The sequence below is a fragment of the Vipera berus genome (assembly GCF_964194415.1).
Source record: "Vipera berus genome assembly, chromosome: 5".
Classification (NCBI taxonomy): Eukaryota; Metazoa; Chordata; class Lepidosauria; order Squamata; family Viperidae; genus Vipera; species Vipera berus.
Genome location: NC_138207.1, coordinates 37,194,762 through 37,216,792, shown reverse-complemented (window position 1 = coordinate 37,216,792; position 22,031 = coordinate 37,194,762). Strand labels below are relative to the sequence as shown.

The window sequence follows — 22,031 nt, the reverse complement described above, 5'->3', positions numbered from 1 at the left end:
ACTCCAAGTTCTCTCTCACAGTTACGGTTTTTGAGCCTGGTTTTGTCAAATCTGTACCTTTGGTTTTTCCTGCATAAGTGTAAAACTTGCTTTCCTCCACAAAATATCATTTTGTTGGATAGGGCCAGTGGTGGGATTCAGCCAGTTTGCACCACTTCAACAGAACCGGTAGCTAATTTTTTGTTGCCCAGGCCCAGAATGGACTTCTGGAAGCAGCATCCACACAGAGAACCGGTTGTTCACATATTTGAATCCCACCACTGGATAGGGCCCATTGTTCAAGTCTGTCAATATCTTTTTGGATTCTGAGCTTGTCTTCTGGGGTTTTGGCTATTCCTGCCAGCTTGGTGTCATCTGCATGTTTGATGAGATCACCTTCTATTCCCTCATCTAAGTCATTTATGAATATATTGAAGAGTATTATTTATTTATTTATTTATTTATTTTAATCCCATTTATATCCCGCCCTTCTCCGAAGACTCAGGGCGGCTTACAATCTAAGCACAAATCAATGTGCTTAGATTGTATCTTATCAATGTGCTTAGATTGTATCTTATTAAGTAAGATATTAAGTAAAATATTGAAAAGATTAAAGAAACAGCTAGACATCTTTCTTACACTATACAGATGGGTTCTTATAACATGTATGACAACACATTGACCAGCTAAAATAAGACAAAACATAGAAAGAAATTGTGACTGACACTATTGGACATACAGCTATAATTCCTGAATTACCACCAGTACACTATATTACCAACTGGGTTATGGATACTGATTAAGAATGCCTATGATTTTGCTCAGTAATTGCACCAAGGCTGCCTATACATGTTGTAATCCTTATGGTCCCCCGGATTATCCTTCCCTAGAAATCTCACTACAACAAATAACAGAAAAACCTATTCCTAATTTCAGTAGCAAAAATACAACATTCTCCTTCCATTGTTCAAGCTGATAAGAATTGTGGCCTAGATAGAGAGAGAAAGAAGAACTCAGCTGGAGGAAAGCACTAGGTAGGTGACATTGAGCAATTTACAGCAGATCAGCTTAATTTAATATAAAGAACATCTGGATGCAAATATAAAAATAAATGAAGCTAGGTTTCATGGTACTTAAGGAAGGCCAAGCCCCATATGTTAGCCTGCTGGTATTTTTTCTATAACTGTTTTATTTGTCAAAAGTAAATAAGAAGAAGCTGTGGAGATAAAAATAAACTAATAGCAATTGTTGAACGACTCCTAATTTCTCTCTTTTACAATACTTTCAATGGCAACAGCTGACATTGGATATATAATATAGTTGTTACCCACATATTAATATCCACAGATCAAGCTATAGATACAATTGTAATATTACCAAGTACCTAGGTAGTAACTTAAACTTTTGTACCCACCAAAAACCTGAGAGAAATTGTTTATATTTCTAGGAATAAAATATCCGAAGTTATCATTTGCAACTGACTTCATTTTTAGAAAGTGTTCACTGGATTACATCCTTACTGAGTTTTTCAAGGAATATTTTCTTTCTTTTCAATGCTTTTTTCAGAAGTCTTGATCCTCTTTCTAAGAAGGGGGGGGGGAAACCCCTATTTATGTGTGAGTAAAAGGTAATTCTAAAGGAAAATGCCCCTAATAGATAGCAAAAAAATGAAATAGAGATTTAGATTAAATATTTGATTCTTTGTTCCTCTTGTCATTTTAAAGTTTAAAATAGATTGTTTCTCTTTACAAGTCACAAGTATTCAAAGCCTTTTTGTTATTAAAAATGATCTTTTAAATACTAGAGGACTGTCAAATATCCCATATATTAAATTGTTTCCTTTTGCATCAGGTGTATAAATGACATACTCTTGCTCCATCACATTCTTTACTTTTACAAATGTTTTGGCAAGCCAAATTGTATAAATACAGTCAATCTATGTCTTAGCTTAGAATGTAAAATACTACCTCTTTGTCTATTAAAATAATAGTTTAATAGTTCTCTATTATTGGTATTAAAATAAGGTTAGGTGTAATAGGGTGCTCTTCTTACCACGATACATCTTTAAAACAAACAACATTGTTAGGGCTAAAATGAAACAACTCTTGGTCTGGAAGCCCATAAACAAATAAACAACAGCTGAACTTTTCTTGCTATATGAAACTGGCAGAAGACGGGGTCTCAAATGGAGTATTCCTTTCAAACAATAAAAGCATCCTTTTGCGAAAGAACAAGATTATAGCAGGTGGAAAAGACGATGCAGAGAAAATGGCAATATAGCCCACTTCAGATACAGTAATACAAATATTGGATTTGGTGAGTGAAGAAAATTGAGTGGGTCCTTCCGTCAATAAGTTGCACTCTAATGTCTGTGGCTATCTGGTCACCCATAAGCATAGCAGAGTTTGTAGATACTGCAGAGATTTCAGTGTTTATAGAAGTGGAAATAGAATGATTTGGGGTTATTTCTGCTAGGTTTTTAGTTTAGTTTGGATACTTTATTAAGGCTTACAGAACAATTATTCTGATGTACCTTTCTCCCAAATGGGGAAAATCATGCCTATATTTTTTTTTTGTAACCATCATACGGCCCCTATTGATAAGTAATTTGTAAGTCACAGATGTCCTTGATACCTTTGGAGGCCTGCCCAATTTACATCTGTTTTTCTGCAAGCCAATCTTGTGTGCCTGAGCTATATAATTTTTTTTCAGGTCAAAGCTCCATAAATCTTTAAGTGTCATACTACAGCCACACTCTAAAATCAGCAAGGCCAATACAAAAATCAAATACATCATGAATACATCAAATCAAATTTCAAATAATTTTCATTATTGTCACTGATCCACAGTGAAATAAAATAAAATATAGTAGTTGCCAAATATTGATACATAGATAGATAGATAGATATAACAGTAGCATGAACTGCCAACTGCATTACATTGACCATACTGCTCACCTCAGCATTAGCAGAGTGATGGCTGCAGGACTTGGGTTTGGCTAGTCTAAAGAAAAGAAGAAATAGGGGAGACATGATAGCAGTGTTCCAGTATTTGAAGGGCTGCTAGAATTAAGGAGAACCTTTCCTGACAGTGGGGACAATTAACCAGTGGAACAGCTTGCCTCCAGAAATGGTGGCCACTCCATCACTGGAGATTTTTAAGAAGAGACTAGACAGTCATTTGTCTGAGATGATATAGGTTCTCCTGCTTGAGTAGGGGGCTGGACTAAAAAACCTCTCCCTGCTCTATTCTATTCTATTCTAAAATTTTCTGTTAACATAGTTAAGCATTGCATGCTAGTGGTGTGAATTTGGCTGTAAAAAGTCTAGATTCTAGAGACCACTTCTGGTACAAGGTGATGCTTATAAACTCATTTGCTCCCATGGAAAACACCCTAGGAAGTTTTTTGAGCATATTCCAAAAGGTACTATAGAAGTCACAGCATCTGTTCCACAAAAACAAGTTCTTCCTGAATGTACCTTCTAACTGCTAATGGTAAGCTGTCAAATCACATTAACATAAAAGCCTTGCAGTATTTGTGTACTATGAATTGCTCAAGGTGTCTAGCTAATTTAAAACAATTCTTAATATTTTCCCAGCTTAAATTTTTAGGAATTTTGTAAATTTCAATCAAAACTTTCATGTTGAAGATCCCTTGCTCAAACTTTGCCATGGCCTGCTCATAATGTAAAGCCAGCGACCCCACCAGATAATTTTTATATAATTTTCATATGCTGTAAGAAAGACTTTGAGAAATGGGGTGAAGTGGTGCTGTCTAAAGCAGGGCTGTTCAACTAGTGGTACGGGTACCAACTGTGGTACTCTGGCACCTGGCAGGTGGTATGCGACCATCCTAGAAAAGTGGTAGCGGGGGAGGGGAATGAGCTGAACTGGTGGCAGAACTGCACAAGCCTAAGCGAGAGATGGCTGGAGCTGCAGGGCTGTCAGGGCTCAGCAGAAGCGCCAGGATCAGCGCCAGGCTTGGCGCTGATCCTGGCGCTTCTCCTGAGCCCAGAAGAAGCGCCAATCAGCTGGAATGTTGCAGCATCTCCAGGGTCTTGTGATTTACATTTAGATGCTTGACAACTGATTCATATTTATGATGGTCACAGTGTCCCAGGGTCATGTGAAGTGACCAAAACCTGCTGCAACCACCCACCAGAGGGGGGGAAATAAAAACCAAACACCCCCCCACCCCACCCCCATTGCCAATCCTCAACAGAAATGCTTACAATATTGAAAACCTTGGACAGGAGGAAGAGCGCCACCGGGTGGACAGGCAGGTGTCTTACTCAGCTGTGGCTTGGGGGGCACTATTTTCAGTGCCATTGTTACATCGAACAGTCACTAAGCAAACTGTGGTAAGCCAAAGATTACCTGTACTTCATCACTTTTTTCCCTTTTTTTTTTGATCATCAAGTTTTTGACACCTTGCTAGGCGACTGGTGGTACTCGGATATTGCCATATCCTAAAAGTGGTGCAATGGGTGAAAAAGTTGAAAAACCTGGTCTAAAGAGTGACCAGATGAGAGAAAATTCAGCTCACAGCTGCATAAGGGGTGGAGAAAGAGGCTCAGAAGGGACCCTCCCTAACTTCTCAGGCTGTAAAGGAACCAGCAGGTGGTTTGTACTTTCAGATTTAAAAGTTTGAAGTCAGCCTTCCCAGATGTACTGGACACAAAATAGACCAGATGAGTTTCTTCTAATTTATTGAAAGGCTGCATTAACGGAATCCTGAAAAACAGAAGTACAAACTCTCCCAACATTTCATTTATAGTCTGAGGAGTTAGGATTAGACAGTTACCTGGATGTTCTTTAGGATAATCTGTTCCCAATGTAGTCCTTCAGGTCTTCCATCATTCAGTCATCACTTCTGAAATCAAGTCCATCCATTCATCCTTATGCTGGTAGTGCTCTTCTTCTCTCTCTTTTCCTTTCCTAGCATTATAAGCATCTCAAGAGAGCTGGGTCTTGGATAATGTCACCAAAATATGGTAATGCAAGCCTAGTGATTTGAGTGAGTGAGACTGATTTGTATGATATGCTTGTTTGTTCACTTGGCTATCCATAATATTCTCAAGAGTCTTCTCCAATATCAAAGCTCAAAAGCATCAATATTCTATTAGTCTTGCTTCTTCAAAGACCAACCATCATTTAGAAAATATATTTTGAAGTCACCAGATTTCAAAGGTATAACAATGCCTTTCAGATATTGTGGTAGAAGCCCCAGAATTTCTTTGCCATGGGCAATATTCCATCATGCAGCTATATTCTGAACATTTAATATTTAATTTATTTGCTGCTGCTTATGTGCCACCTACTTCAGGATTTTTAAACAATAATAATAAGCTCTATAGATTGGTTAAAAAAAGCACTACAGTTGTGTACATTCAGGTGATAAAAGCAGATCAAGTTATAAAAGAAAGCAAGTTGTATTTTGATTTTATGTAATAATCTAATTTATTTTCTGGGATCTCTGTTCACTTCTGGTCTTAAAAAAAGAAGCACTTGAGAATCTATTGGAAAATTATCCTTGTTGTTGATAGCTGGGCACCATCTTGTGGATATTTCCAGTGACTGCAGGGTAACTTGAGATCTCAAATATTTTTATCAATGAGACTTTCCCAGAAATAGTTTCACTGAGCCAAAAGCAAAAAGGTAAATTATAGATTTTAGAAGAGAAAAAATTAGTGACTGAGTTACAAGGAACTAAGTGTGCTCTCATAATAGGCTAAACTTTGACAGAATAATATGTAGTAGTATATAGTAAGATTCTGTGCTATACCTTTTAAAATATATCTCAAAGTGATGCTAACAATATTAATACAGATCAATTATGCATAAAAAGATCAATTATGTATGCCTTTATATACTTTTAGATTCACTTCTGATGCTTTATGATTAATTTTGCTAGGATAACTGGTACATAGGTCCATTTTTAATATCAGTTTTTAAAAGAGCTGTCACATATTCCCTTCATTCAAGCAACTTTTTCAAATCCTTGCTTACTCTCCCTTTTTTGGAAATTGCTTTCTGTACTTTTGAAAGATGTTAATTTAAGGGTATTCATGGAAGGGAAACGTAGTTTAGTCTGAGTTATACATTAGAATGTCTTATTCTTTCAGTAATTCTTTCAATTATAGTTTATATTATTTTCTGTTTTATTAATGCATTTTACTGTATTTTACTATTCCTCTCCATTTTATTTTATATTAACATGCTCATTGGAATATTCCCTTTTGGCAATGTAAAATATTCTTAAATCTAAGATTGAAATGAATCTTAATAAATCCAGCAGTGACATTTGTTTTAAGTGTTATGGCCTTTAGGCTATTCTGTCTCAGTGAGGATATGTCTAATATGTGGTTAGCTCTGAGCAAATTGCCTTTAAAATATTTTTTTTTCACAAGCTTTTCTTGTTACCATAATAGAATATCCAGAGTCCTTTTGTGCATGGCAGAAAGGGAATGAAGAAAAAAGAGAAGTTGCATCACCAGCCTAAAAACAGATGGGCAACTCACAGGTATTCCTTCAAATAAATATATATTTCTTAAAAGTCAATTCCATAATATGGAAGAAAACTAGAAAAAAAATCATGAATGACAGAAAGTATGGTAGAGATTTTGGATTATGAGCAGCCAAGATGTGCTTTTTAATAGCTAAGTTGTATGCTTTTTAATGGTCTAATAGGCAAGCAGGTATCATAAGTTTCACAATGAATATTGAATAGATATATTTTGTCCCAATTCCGCCTTAATGCCTTCATTCTTTTATTATTATCACTGAATAGAATTCTGCAACTTAAAGCAAATAAACAGATTCTGCTTCAAGTAATTCAACAAACATAAAATTATAACTACATCATTAACATAATCAAGACATGTTGAGTTTTGCAGATACAACGACATTTTGCCATATTCAGGGAAACTGAATCATATTGATCCAACAGGAATAGCTCTACTTTTAAAAAGTTGAAAATTTATGGATACTTCACCAAATAGGGAGTTATGAAATGGGCCTTGTGTCCCTATTGAAGGCTCAATATACATGGAATAGGAATTGGGCTAGGAATTTAAAGGGACTGTCTCTACAAAGACACAAACTTCACTTATATGGAATGTTTTTATAGCTCAGAATTATATTGATCAAATAGCCTTCCATGTCTCAGGCACATTGCTTCAGAGCAGTAATGCTCTATCATAGCCAGATATTTTTGAGAATTCACAATGTTGGTTTTTGCAGGGATTAATTTTTCCACATTAATTCATAATTATCTGCCTTAATCAAAGAACCCAGATCTTCTGAATGAAACAATATAGGAACAAAGATACGAGTTTAAATGCAACTGAAATTTTAATTTAGGTCTAAACAAGAATAATTCTGAAAATTGTGGTGCTAAAGCTTTATTTCACTGACTTGATTCACACAATATGGTATTACCATAGTTTATTAAATAAATCATAATTAGCTAATTTTTCACACCATGCCAAGCTATAAAATATGGTTTACAAAGCACAATGGCTGTATCCATATTATATACTAATCCAAAACCAAATTCCATTAAGGCTTAATACAATGTGTAAATCCAATCAATGTTTATTCTTTGTTGGTGTAACTATAAATAAACATACTGTAATATTATCTCGGGACGCAGTGGCTCAGTGGGTTCTGTCGATCAGAAGGTCAGCAGTTTGGCGGGTCGAATCCCGAGTGCCGTAACAGAGTGAGCTCCTGTTACTCGTCCCAGCTTCTGCCAACCTAGCAGTTCGAAAGCACGTAAAAATGCAAGTAGAAAAATAGGGACCACTACGGTGGGAAGGTAACAGCGTTCCATGCGCCTTTGGCGTCTAGTCATGCTGGCCACATGACCACGGAGACGACCTCGGACAAGCGCTGGCTCTTCAGCTTTGAAACGGAAATGAGCACCAGCCCCTAGAGTCGGAAACGACTAGCACGCATGTGCGGGGGAACCTTTACCTTTACCTTTAATATTATCTTGAATAAGTACAGGCTGAAATCTTGTGTCTGTGTGCACATACACATGCTTGTGTATATGCTTATTACTTGATTTCATTATATCTAATTATTGCATAACAGACAACTGAATGTCTGAACTGAAAACCACTGAAGTGTTGTGAAGGAATACAAATATTTGATGATTTACACATACAAATTATCTTAATATGCAAGTTATAAACATTCAGATTTGAACCACCTTCAAGGTTATTTTGTGTTTCTAACATACCAGATGACTACAAAAAAAAATGGAATCCATGTCATGCTTGGCTGTTCTTCTATCTTCCCTACTCCATCCCCATTCTATCACTGGTAATTCAAATCAGGGTAAAGTAAAAATCCCATGAAAGTTGAATCATTAACATTATCAGCATAGATACTACTGTTTTCTTCTCCATATAACTGTAGCCAAACTTCATCCCCCGATGCCAAATGGAGTAAAACAGATCCAGAAGCCTGATCCACATCATTCTTCTGGTACTGGTCATAGGTGATTATGACTGTCGTGTCCTTCTTGAATAAACTAACTTTCACATCTGAGGCATACACACTGAGATGATATGCAAAATAGTATACTCCAGCAATGGTACATTGGAACTTTCCTGTAACTGTATCATAATGATTTTGTTCATTGTAGAAGATCTTTGTAAATTTGATAGGCATATTAATATAAGAAACTCTGGATGTTAAGCCAACACTAAAGGCAGATCGATAGATAGTGGCACTTTCCCCCCTTTCCCCCTTCGATCCTGGTAATCCTGGAATGCCTGGCACCCCATGAGGACCTATAAGGCCAGGAACTCCTAAGGGTCCGTTATCTCCCTTTTGTCCAGGTGTACCTATAAAATAAATGGGTTTTTTTAATAGGATAGTTCATTCTCATTCAATATAATATAATCAGCTAACTGTCACATCTGAGGCATACACACTGAGATGACATGCAAAATAGTATACTCCAGCAATGGTGCATTGGAACTTTCCTGTAACTGTATCATAATGATTTTGTTCATTGTAGAAGATCTTTGTAAATTTGACAAGACCCCAAATTAACAAGTCCCCTTATAAATGGCAATAACAGCTATTATATGCCAGCATCAGCCTCCCATCGTCCTGTGCGCTCCCACAGGGAGGGCCTCCTTAGGGTTCCGCCGGTTAGGGAATGCCGGCGGGTGATTCCAAGGGGGAGGGCATTCTCTGTGGGCGCGCCTGCCCTATGGATTGAACTGCCGGTGGAACTTCGGACTGCCCTGGACCTTCGCTCGTTTCGCCGGGACCTGAAAACTTGGTGATTTGATCTTTCTGGCCTGGACTGAGGAGGTTTTAATTTAATTTTAAATTTTAAATTTTAATTTGTTTTAATCGTGGGCTAGTCTTAATTTAATTCTATTTTAATTGTATTTATTTGTATTGTTTAATTGGCCCTGTAAACCGCCCTGAGTCCTTCGGGAATAGAGCGGTATATAAAATCAATAAATCAATCAATAAATAAATATTATTACAATTGGAATTATACCCTGTGATTGTTTATCATGAATTCCAAGGGCTTTCTCCCATGTTCTCAGAGTTATGAGTTTAGTGATACTACTCCATCAAGAACAAGTAGAATGAATCCTAGCTTCGTTTCCCTCATTGTTGTACTTTTTGGTGTTCAGGTTTTAGACAAACAAGATCCCCACATTCAACTGCTATTAAATATGAGGGTTTAATTAATCACAAACTTTCAGTTGCCCAACTCCCTCCCAGCTTCTGAAGATATGGAGCCATTCTAATCCCAGAAGAAATATTGTTCCATAGGAAGGAAAAGCAGTAGAGAGGATATGAGTCTGACATCCCTAACAATAATACTGTCCTAGAATATGTTACTAAATAGACAGATACCATTGGAAGCAGGTAGCCCTAAAGAAGCACTAGTGCTATTAAGGGCACTCCAAAAGTAATTGTGCTAGATTGTTCTGTAGTCATAACTGCAGGGCTTTTTTTCTCATAGAACGCCCAGAATGCAGTTCCAGCACCTTTTTTGGATGGAACCTTGTAGGGTAGGCAAGGTGGGTTGTATGACATGTGTGAGTTATGGCACCTTTTTCTTTTACAAAAAAAAAGCACTGCGTAACTGTATCAAAAGTTTTTTAAAAATCCCTTCCTTGGGAATTTGCATTTGTATACCTCAAGGCACATATGGCCAGGTTATCCTCAGATCTAATTTAGTTGTAAAGGGAATTCAGGTGCTAGTTGGTGTAAGATTACCAAGGGAACTACAGACTGATTTATATAATGGAGTAGATAGCAGTGTTTCTTTTGAGGAATGGGAATGGACTGCCCAACTATTTCTGGAAAAATCTATTATCTGCCTATAAGAGATAGATGGGGCAGAATATAATAATTTGAGAGGCAACAATGGATTTGGATCAATAGGAAAGAAAGGATGGTACCAAAAACCAGTTAGTAAACTAGCAAAGACAGAAATGCTAGCAGTAGCAGGAGAAGCAATAAGTTTTATTTTAAATGAGAAAGAGGATAAAGCTATCCTTGTCCCTAACAGTCTTCTGTCTCTAGATGTGCATCTTTTTGAGTCTGCCATTTATTTTGATTGCAGTAGTTTCTGCAGAACACTCAGGGCTCACAAATATTTACCTCTCATGGCTCCATAAGTATGCATCAATAAATAAGTGATATAATAGCTGGATGTGTTCTGCTTTGCCAGTACATGGACATGGTGGGTTCCCATTGTATATAGAGCCTTTATTAGGACATGATTATTATCAGCTACGTAGATGCTTTTAGGAAGGTATTATAAGAAAAACATATCTCTTTATCATATTTAACTAATGATAAGCTTTTCATGGTAATGACAATGATGCAGATTCTCCTAATGTTGCTTTTAGTTATCATGAGACAGAGAGGAAGGCTAGAAATGCCAGTATATCTCATAGCCAGCCATGATGTGAATGGCAATATATGGGTAGCAGATATTTGATAGTTGTGTTTGCATAACACCCTTATTTGTTGTGACAGTCAAATCAGGTTTTTTTGTGAGAAAACATTTCACACAAAAAGGAAAGAAGGTTTCCCCCAAGATGGGATGAACAGATGAACAATATTGGAAAAATACAGTAAAATCACTTTATATTGGAAAGTGTTTACAAATTGGAGAATGCAACAGGACAGTAAATGGATGTATCAAGGACTTCTGGTTTGTCACACAGCCACTATGGACAGCTAATAGACTTGCTCTCTCTCTCCCATCCAGTTTCACATCACTTGGGGGCCCTGAAAAGGGCCGAAAGTTGCCCTGAAGAGGTGACCAGCAAGGAAGGGCGCTCGCTGGATCGCAGGAGAGCCGCAACTCTCCCATTGAACCTGGTGATCCCTCCAAACTGGCAGATGAAAGGACTGGCCATTATGACTCGTCCCTAGGCTGTGAATAGCTGAAATCACATTTTCCACCAGGCAACTCTTAAAGCAGAGCGGAAGAAACTGGGTGAGATTTACCTCATTTACACCCTAATTACTTTCTGTACCTCCTTAAGCTGCTAAGCAATTTCCCCCCTGCAGTGAGGGAAGGGGGATTTCAGCCCTCCCTCCACAAAGAGCGGCAACTAAATACCCAGGGATGTTTTAAACATTGAAAAAGTAACTGAATCCCAATTGGAACTTTATTTCTCAAAACATGTGGATTGAAATATTTTTTATTTCCTATTGTTCATTGTCTACTTCTGTTGGAAATCTGAATTCTTTCTTATAAAAAAAAGAAAGAAAAACTGAAAAGATTAAGACAACTTTGGGACTCAAAGGGAAACTTTAAAAGGGGCCTGGCTGACTGCCCAGGGAAATAGATAAGATACATAACCTTGAGAACTTTGAAACAACAGCTGTGAAAGGCTTTGTGTTCCCTATCTAGAAAAAAAAAATTCTTTCTTTTGGATTTTCTAAGTGTAAAGCCTTTAGTTTAAAATACCAATATGGAAGAAGACCAGGAACAAAATTTATTTATAGATATGAAGATCAACAAACTCTTGCTATGTTAAAAACACTAATCCAAATTCTTACCACAACCAATGAAATACTAAGAAGCTATGTGAAGAAACAAGAAGACAGCCCAGATATGAAAGCCCAAACTTTGACCACAATTAAAGAACCATCTATGCAAAATACAATAGAAAAAATGAAACATTCAAGTACCATGACTGAAGAATCTACTATTAAACAAATATTGATATTTGAAAATCCAGAAAAGACTTTGACAACCTGGAAAAAGAAAAAGGTTTCTTATACAACTCAGAAGGAACTAGAGGATCCAGAAAAAGAACAGTTGGATGAGAAGACAAACAATTCAGAACAACTATGTCGATAAGGAAGAATAAAGAGACAACTCACTAGACCTACAAGTCCTCTCAAAAAATGGCAATCGGATGGTTTTGCCAATATCAATTAATATACATGATATTACAAAGAGATTGGTTTGATGACCCAAAAACAAGTATTTGGAAGGTGATTTGGCAGAATAAGCTAGAATAAGACTGAAGAAGAATGGAGTTTTGACCATCTTATTGAAATCTGAAACAGAATGTACTTAAATAGATAAGATGTGTATGTTGAACACAAGATATTGTTATGAACTGAGATAAAGAAAAAAATTTGGTCATTAAAATTTAGCAGTATAAATACTAATAGCTAATTTGAATATTGATATCTGCATAAAGGTCATGTAAAGGTGAATAATGTAGATAAGCTAAAAACCTATTGTTGAAAGTAATAAATAGGTCTATATGGAATGTTAAAAATGAAAAATATCAGTTTAAGCAAGAGAGAGCAGATATAAAGAGGAAGAAAGGAAGCATTAAATATTGAAATAAAAAGAAATTTTGATTAGGTACTACTTAAAAAAGAAACAACTGAAAATTAGCAAAAAGGAAGAATATCATATTGTATCCTTATCTTGTTGACATAGAGGGTGAGAAATTAAATAAACAGGATGTGTATTTTGAATATTAGATTTTGTGAGGAATGGTGATAGATGAATTGGGAGCATACTAAAAATCTTGGGAATGATAAATATCAAACGTTAAATCTAAATTTTAGTGGAAATTAAAATTGAAAAATATATTAGGTCATTGATTGTCTAAAAGATTGTATTTCAAAACAATTAGAATATGTGTAAACTAAAAACTATGGATATATGTAAGAAACTTATTTTCTATGTGATGGATAGGATAAAACTTGTCTTTTAATTTACAAATAGACAGTATATATGAAGGGAAAAAGAGAGGAAATATTTATGGTAGCAATTTGAAATTTGTACTAATGATATCTGTATGTAATTGAATTACTACTACCCAGCCACCATGTTGCTTTTCAAATATGTGAATGTAATATCAGAAAATCAATAAAATTTGTATATAAAAAATGGATGTATCAAATGGGACTTTGGGAATGTGTGGAGTGTGTTCATGGCCTTGGCTTCCACCCAGTTGGATAAAAAGATGTTACCTAGGGATGGTTTGATTGCATTATTATTTTAAAGTCACTTTACCCACTTTTATTTATTCATTTAGCGTATGGCATCTACAGAGGTAATGCAATTACTGATATACCATTTTAAATTACTATACTTGGAAGGTACTATAGATGGCAAAAAAAGGAATGCTTTTTAATACTGAGGCTATGGAGTATCTTTAATTTCCCCAGCTGGAGTGGGGCATATCATGATTAAAGTTAATGAATTTGCAGATCTCATTTCACAGTCCTTGAGCACTACTGTTAATGTGCTAGCACCAGTAAATCAAGAACTTGTTGGAATGAGACAAGCAATTATACAAAATCAACTGGCTCTCCAATGTGCTAAATGCTACTCAAGAGGAACTATGTGCCATTATTAAGGTGGAATGATGGCTGTTCATCCCAAACAAGGCTAAATCTATATACTACTAAAACTTTTGAGACCCATTGTGATGGAATGATGGTGTGTTGCGTAGCCAGCACAGTGATGTAATCTTGAAACAGATTTTCCTCTGCCTAAATCACAGCTTTTGTATCTTTGATACCTGGCTTGTATCCTTTCACTAACTTTTCAAAATAGTTCATAACAATCACGATTTGTTCAGGATACATTTGTTCTCCTATGTGATATCCCTAGTTTGTCTATATAAAATGTATTACCATATTTCTAGAACTAGAGGGAAATCTATCAAAGCATGAGTTATGAATACTTAAACTAAAATACTATAACGAAAATAATAATTATACACAACCAAAGGATGCACTGATTTGCAGCAGTGAATTTTTGATGCATGATTTTTGTCAAAGTCTGTCAAACACCTCCCCAAAACCCAAAATAAAAAAAGTTCTTTAGTCTATGGCATTTCCTAGAAACTTTTACTCCTTTGTCATCCCCACTTCTTTTTCAATGTTTAAATTAAAGTTTATAAACATACAGTTTTGTTCCTCTCTCAAGTTCAATGAAAAAATCAACTTTACAATTTTATTTTTAATAACCTGCTATTCCTCCTTTACCCTGTCATGCTAAGAATGTACAGCCATGAGAAAAAAGAATAATTATCCTCTTCTAGAATATATATTTATTCAATATTGTTTAATTTGCTCCTAAGTATGCTACTTGATAAATTTTAGTAATGTATTTTATAGTGTTTTTTTTCCTTGTGCCTTCCTTCATTATTGGATTCTATTGCTGTCATTTTATTCTTTTTAATTGTTTTATCAGCTGTGATATGACCTATCCAGATGCATTTGGAAAGCAACTTTCAAAATTTTCAGCAGATATTTTTGGAGAGAGTTGCTGGCCAAACAAATCTGAAAAGTGCCAGGAAGGCTGTCAAGCAACACTGGCAGCCCTGAAAAGAAAAGAGAAACTACATACAATATTCATAAATAAATGTATTTCTTTTTTCCAGTAAGTTAAATCTGTAAGAACATCAGTTTTTCTTTCATCCATCTTGTTCGGCTGCACTATGTGCACCTAATGACTCATGAGTAACATAATTCAGATTTTCTTTAACATCAACATTCTTTTTCTGGGGCAAGTATACCATTGTATATTTCTGCTATGTTCTTTCTATAAATCTGAAGAAAATTTTTGAAAAAAGGACTATCTTGAGAATTACTGGTGTAAATCAGTGTTTCTCAAACTTGGCAACTGTAAGATATGAGGGGTTCAACTCCCAGAATTCCCCCGCCAGCCATACTGGTTGGGAAATTCCTGAAGTTGAAGTCCAAACATTTTAAAATTGACAAAGTTTGAAAAACAATGGTGTACATAATCATCTCCATCCCATTTAATCAGGAAACCTAATTTAAATGAATTAAAGCAGGCTTACCCACTTGATGTCACCCAATATATTACACAACACTTCCCATAATCCTTAGCTAGCACAGGAATTGTGTTCCAAAATACCTGGAGGACACTAGTTTAGAGAATATATCATTCTCACAGAAACAAAATGAACATTAAACCTATCACCTTGCTCTCCTTTCTCTCCCTTTTGGCCATCTCTTCCATCCCGTCCATCTCTCCCAGCTTCTCCATTATGACCTGGGTGACCTGGTGTTCCAGCCATCCAATTTACACAAGATCCTTGGGGTTGTTGAGAGTTTTCTTCGCCAGCAACTTCATGGTGACAGCTAAGCATCACTAGCAGCACCATAGAACAAAAAGGAAGTGTTGATCCTTGCTTCATGTTTAACCTGGAAAAAATATAGTGTAATACTATCAGACATTTTTTATTTATTTTTTTAGAAAGAAGATACATTTCTGCAAGAGCAGAGGAAAGAAGTTGTGGGCCTCCAAGAGTCATTGATCTACAGCTTTCAATATTTTTCAGCAATGGTCATGGTGGCTGAAGCTGCTGCGTTGAAAATAGCAATATCTCTCAATATCTAGGACAGGGGTTCCTAACCGGGGGTGTGAAAACTTGGGTTTTCAAAATTATAGTGTATATGCATAATTCGTTGCTGTTATTTCAAACTTTTGTAAGGGGTGCGAGAATATATCAAAAGCATTCTAAGGGTGCGGGGTATAGAAAAGGTTGGGAGACACTGCCTTAGGAAATATCATTGGAAGCTACTTTGTCTCAATTCAGGCCTTTTCTCCGTCTGATCCAATATAGTCAAAAGTCATTTGTTCTTATTTTTCAAAGTTTCAAGGAGATATTCCTGCCCTGATTGAACATGGCTTAAATTTTGAGAGATTGTGCATGCCAATGTATACTTTACTACAATCCCTCCCTGGGACTTACATGCATATTTATATCAATGAATATGAAACTGATTTAGGAAATATATCTGATTTTTTGCCTAAAGCTAATGGATACAGAAAAAAAATATTTTGCTAGGATCAGGGTAAAACAGATGATTCTGTCAAAGTGATGCTCTACTGTCTATAAACTAGAAACTGGATATAGAGAGGCACCAGGTCAGGCTTAATCCCAGCAAGATGGAGTGGCTTTGTGTTTGAAATGAGAAATGCTGCTTTAGTTCTAGATACAGTCATGTTCCTCCATATAAATCTGACTTTTAACTTGGAGGTGAGCTTGGATTCATAGCTCCCACTCTATGCGAAGATGACAATTATATCCATAAGGGCCTTTGTAGAATTCCATTTTATGTACAGTTTTACTGATTTATGGTTCAGGAAGACAGAACAGGAGGCCCTATTCCTAGTCAGTCATACCTTATTTACCTGTCAACTGGACTATTGCAATGTGTGGTACATGGTACTGCTCTTGAAGAACAGTTGTAAGCTACAGCTCATCCAGGATGAGGCAGCTTGAGTAGTTACACATACAACCTGTTTTGCCCTTACAATATCACTACTGCAACATTTATGATGGTTGCCAATTGGCTCCCATATGCAGTTCAAGTTGATAGCCATCACTTTCAAAACTCTTAATTATTCAAGCATTGGATTTCTGTGGAACCACCCACTTCCAATAGTATTTACCTGTCCAGTAAGATCAGGTAGATGGCCATCTCTTCACTAAGAGAATGTAATTTCTCAATCACTGTCCTCCTTCCATGAAACAGCATACCCACAGATATCTGATTTTCCAGAATACTACTACTAAGTCACTTTTAAATGCCTTCTCTCGCTTTGACTTTAACTTCAGCCCTGCTGGTTTTCTGCCAGCTCCTTAGTCCATTTCTACTTTTCCTTCCCATCAGAGAGACTATATGAAAAGCCTTACCATTTTTTTCTCTCCAGGTCTTTTCCAGGTTCAGATTATGAACAAAAGTGCAGTTTGTATGTCAGAGGGATCGTGTGACAGGATGGCAGACAATGTTGACCTTTTCCATTCTGTCAGTCTGCAATCCCATTGCCTTTTGAAACATTATTCAAAGTAATAAAGTTTCCCTTGCAGTGACTGGCAACCACATATGCATCTGCATTTCTGGAACTCCTCCATCCTGCATACTCTTTAATATGTTTTGGTCATACCACATTTGTTATCTATTTGTGACTACAAAGGGATCAGTTTCACTTTCCCTACTTGATTTAAGTGCTGGATGCAGCAACCAGTATGTGGGTATCAAAGCGGCACCATGATCTTTAGCAGTATAAGCATATAAGATAGTTTTGCCCACCTTTCTTAATTTGTTTTAGCATTTTTTAGAAATCTGAAGCTTTCTGAACATGCATGCAGATGAGGACAACAGGCAGCTACTTCGGAAGCAGTTGCACAGTCCTTGCAAACAACATAGCTAAAATTATTCCAAAAGAGATACTTCATACTTTTTGCCATGTGGTATGAAGTATTTCTTTTAAAAGTTTTCATCATCCCAATTTTTTTTTAAAAGTGCTGAAATGAAATTAAGCTTAGATCAAACTATTTTTTCCAGTTTCTACAGGACCGTCTTCTTTGATTGATAGACAATCATAGCCAGTTCATTCTGTAACCTCAGAGGTTACCCACTCTCTGTAATCTGGAAAAAAAATCCATTAAAAAAATTGATATTGATATACATTTAAAATGTAGGAGGCCAAGGAGACTGCAGACCCCTAGACTGTATAGGACCCCAACTGATATTTTTAGCCACAGTATAATTAAGTCTAATAACCCCATGAAACCATCCATAATGATTTCTTTAAGCCTGTTTTCTGGTGTGAAAAGAAGTCAAAAGCATATACTTTTCCACTAAATCAAAGGACAAAGTATGAAGAATATCTCAGAAAAGACAATCCGTGTGGAACAATCTGGGAAAGTACAAAAGGGAGCACTTTTGTTGATGTCTCATTCATATTTCTCACCTTTACTTGCAGACCTTTTGTTCTTTTTGAACAAATGTCTGTGACTGTGTTTCTCAACCTGGTGGCTTTCACAAGTGTAGAGTTGTTGGCTGGTTAATTCTGGGAGTTGAAATCCACGCTTCTTAAAGCTGCCAAGGTTGAGAAACCCTGGTCTGTCAAGTCCCTAAAAAGCTGGTCACGTGGCATCTTTTTTGTACTGTTTTAATTGCCCTGTGAACCACCCTGAGTCCTTCGGGAATAGGGTGGTATATAAATTCAACTAATAAATAAATAAATAAATAAATAAGAAAACTGCTGCTGCCTCCACCAAAAGAGTGTTTACCACAGCTTCCATTTTAACTCAGCCTTTCCTCTTCTTCAGAAGCATTACTCCTGCCTGGGTTTGGGAAAGACAGGCTTCCTACAGAATCTCTGTAAATTGTATGTTAAATTCACATGAAACCAATGGGCAGTTCAATGGTGGTACCAAAACAGAAGAGAATATTCAGGTCATGGTCTGGAGTTGTGGTAGATGGGCTATCGTGCTGTATTTATTTATTTATTTATTTGTTTGTTTGTTTGTTTGTTTGTTTGTTTGTTTATTAATGAATGAAAATTTATATTGCACATGGCAACTCAAGGCAGCTTACATGGGTATAAAATCACCATATAAAAGAAGTAAAAATAATAAGAAAAATAATAACCCTCACCCCACCCTGGCGACAACACACTTTCAAACTAGCCATTTACTGGGCTCCATCCCACTCTGGGTACCCCAGGCCTGGTTGCAGAACCACATCTTCAGCACCTTCCGAAAGAGTGTTAGAGTGGGGGGGCCTGTCTAATCTCTGAGGGGATGATGTTCCAGAGAGAGGGAGCCACCATGGAGAATGCCCTTCTATAAGTGATGGGCTACTCATGCTGCACTTAAGAGATAACATTGTGTGCTTTCTGATGTGTTTTGCAAACTTGGCTAGTTCTCCTTGATTCACACAAAACAGTGCAATGACCTCTAGATTCCAGTAATATTATCCGAAGAGCATCTATAACAGAAAATGTTTGGCAGATCATGCAGGACATATCTTGGCATAGCATACTTGTTCCACTTTACTTTTCTCATCACTATATTATATACACTATATTTTATACACAGGATGTACTGACTGAGCCAACTATGCTTTCTGATAGAAGCAGCTGTACAATTTTGGCCCAATTTAAGACTGCATCCTTATTTAAAATATACCTCTACTGTACACTTAGCAAACTTTTCTGTTGCTAAATTGGATAAAGTATTATCACCTTTCCACTGTCAATCTTTGGGATTTGTTTTAAGGTTTTCTTTAGTGATCATTGTACTTATCCATAGAGATTGTGTAAATGGCATGATGATTAGTGTAGTGGATCAGGAACAGACTAAACTCCAGCATGGGTTAACAGCTGAGAACTAAACTAGCATCCGGGAGACCTAGATCTTAATCTACAATCAGTAGTATCAGCTAACATTAGCCATTATCTTGTACAGTGATGTGGTTTGCAAGGAAATTAGAAGAAGAAATCCCAAATGTACATCTTTAACTGTTAAAAGAGTTAACAACAAACAAATAGCAAACATAAAATGGCATTTTAAGCCTTTCATATTTTACAGCATCTATCTTTCCAATATTGTTTTGCTTCAAAACAATGTATGAAAGTGAGATTTTGAAATAAGATATGGAATTTTAATGAGTTATGGGCAAAGAAACATTAAATCCTTAAGATGCCTTTGATGCAATTGAAAGAAGTGAAGTTGATGAGCCAGGCTGCAATCATACATTCTTAAACATGGGGATATGTTTGTCAGGATTTCTAAGTAGACCTATATGGATCTGGATTATAACACTAACCCCCTTTTTGCAACCCTATAATCCCTTAATTCAGGGTAGGAGTGCCTGGATGGAGCTGAGCATTTCCTGCCCAGATGTCTTCCTGACATCTACATGGAGTTTGCAGCAGATATTATTACTTTGCGCCCTAGGAGAGAAATATCTACCGCTACCTAGCATTGAATGCTTCACCAGTAGGCCACCTGCCACTCATGATTGGACTATAGCAATGTCTTTTATAATCTAACTTCAGAAAGTTCAATGAGAAAATTAGGACTTTACTTTGGCATGCACATGGGTGAGTTGTTGAATGCATTTTGATGAAGGTGTTCCACTTCTAAGTAAATATATATAGGATCAGGCCGCACAATGCATATGCAGAACAAGGCAATTGTTCTTTGGCACTTATTTTGAACAGTTTATACTAAATTGATCATGGCAAGTGTTGTATCATGATGATTACATACTGTAGTACATTTATTAGGAGAACATCATACATTCCATTAGGAAAACAACATTTATACTTGTACGTTAGCATTCCTATTTGCTTACTCAGATTTTTTAAGGAGAAGCCTAAAATAATATTTGAATCTAATAATATATTTTATAGATATATAGGATGCTGAGCTATGATATTATTAAGGCCATCTAGTATGATGTCTTATGTTAAGGTTAGTCCCATTATTGATGTTTTTCTGAAATTTTCTTCATCTACGATTATATATGGGACAGATTTACAACTGACAATCCATGAACATGATGTACAATGGACTTTCTTTGGACCCATTTTAGGATGTGAAATAAGATTATGGAATTTTAAGAGGTGAATTGGATTAGGCATGCATCTCACCCCTTTTTTGTAAGCCACTAATATCTATCAAAACTAAGTCAGCGTTCCCATTTGGGATAGTTAAGAAACAAAATGAAAGCTTTCAGTCAAAATATGCAAGAAAAGATATGCCTTTTTCATTTCGTGGCACACTCGCCTTACACAGATATAAATGGGTGGAAATATGATCCTTGACTTCATGATATATCATGATGTTACCAACCCTCAGGAAATATATACATATTCTGCAGTTCCTTTGCTAAAAGTTATGAGTGAATTTACTGTGGCAGAGGTCTGCAGAAAAGGCAACATGATTGCAGAAAAAAACCCAAACGGAAAGTATGTGAATGCCATATTCTCCATGGAAACTAAAAATACATTAGGAATTTCCAAAATTGGCACTCAGAACAGGTTTTCTTTAATAATTTATCAAGAGAGGCAAATCTTTTCCTTTTCTGAGCAAATCTCCCACTGCATCATGCAATAAGACTTTTAGTTAAATTGATTGATTCAAGTTGCATTTCGGTAGCCAATTCCTTTGAAGAAAGTGGTGTTTATGCTCAGGTTGATAAGCTTGTGCTGTCAAGCTAATGACACAGCAAATCGCCAGAAAATGCTAAAGGTTTTAAACTTGAATCAATAAATCTCAAAAAAGGTGCCAAACCTGTTCCATTCTACAACATTAAAATTATAATCTATTAAATGTTCAATCTGTGATTATTAATTCAGACACTTTAGAACCTGTGGACAAATGCAGCCAACTAAGTAGTTCAGTCAGTAATAATATTTTTTATATAATATATAAGTCAAAATAATAAATAAATAAATAAATAAATAAATAAATAAATAAATAAATAAATAAATAAATAAATAAATAAATAAATAAATAAATAATATTCAAAATAATAATAGATTAAAACATTAAAGCACAATTTCTGAAGAAAAGTACAGGGCTAGTGCAAAGATGTACCCTAAAATAGGACTTTCTTACCACTTGCTCAGGTGAGGTCCTCTGCAGTTTGCAGGCACATCAGAAATGCAGTGGAGAGAATAGTGATCTTTGGATCACTTCTCATAAAGAGGCACATGGAACTGTCATTCAAGATGC

At 36.1% G+C, this 22,031-nt stretch overlaps 1 protein-coding gene across 1 annotated transcript; it reads right to left on the bottom strand.

The window, feature by feature from the left end:
* Window positions 1–7,574: 7,574 nt before the first annotated feature.
* Window positions 7,575–21,940, bottom strand: ADIPOQ (adiponectin, C1Q and collagen domain containing). Its single transcript, XM_081329887.1, has 3 exons — window positions 21,915–21,940; window positions 15,470–15,693; window positions 7,575–8,834 (listed from the first exon to the last, which is right to left on the bottom strand). The coding sequence occupies exons 2-3, from the start codon at window positions 15,684–15,686 to the stop codon at window positions 8,302–8,304; spliced, it is 750 nt and encodes a 249-aa protein (XP_081186013.1). The 5' UTR covers window positions 15,687–15,693; window positions 21,915–21,940; the 3' UTR covers window positions 7,575–8,301.
* Window positions 21,941–22,031: the final 91 nt, after the last annotated feature.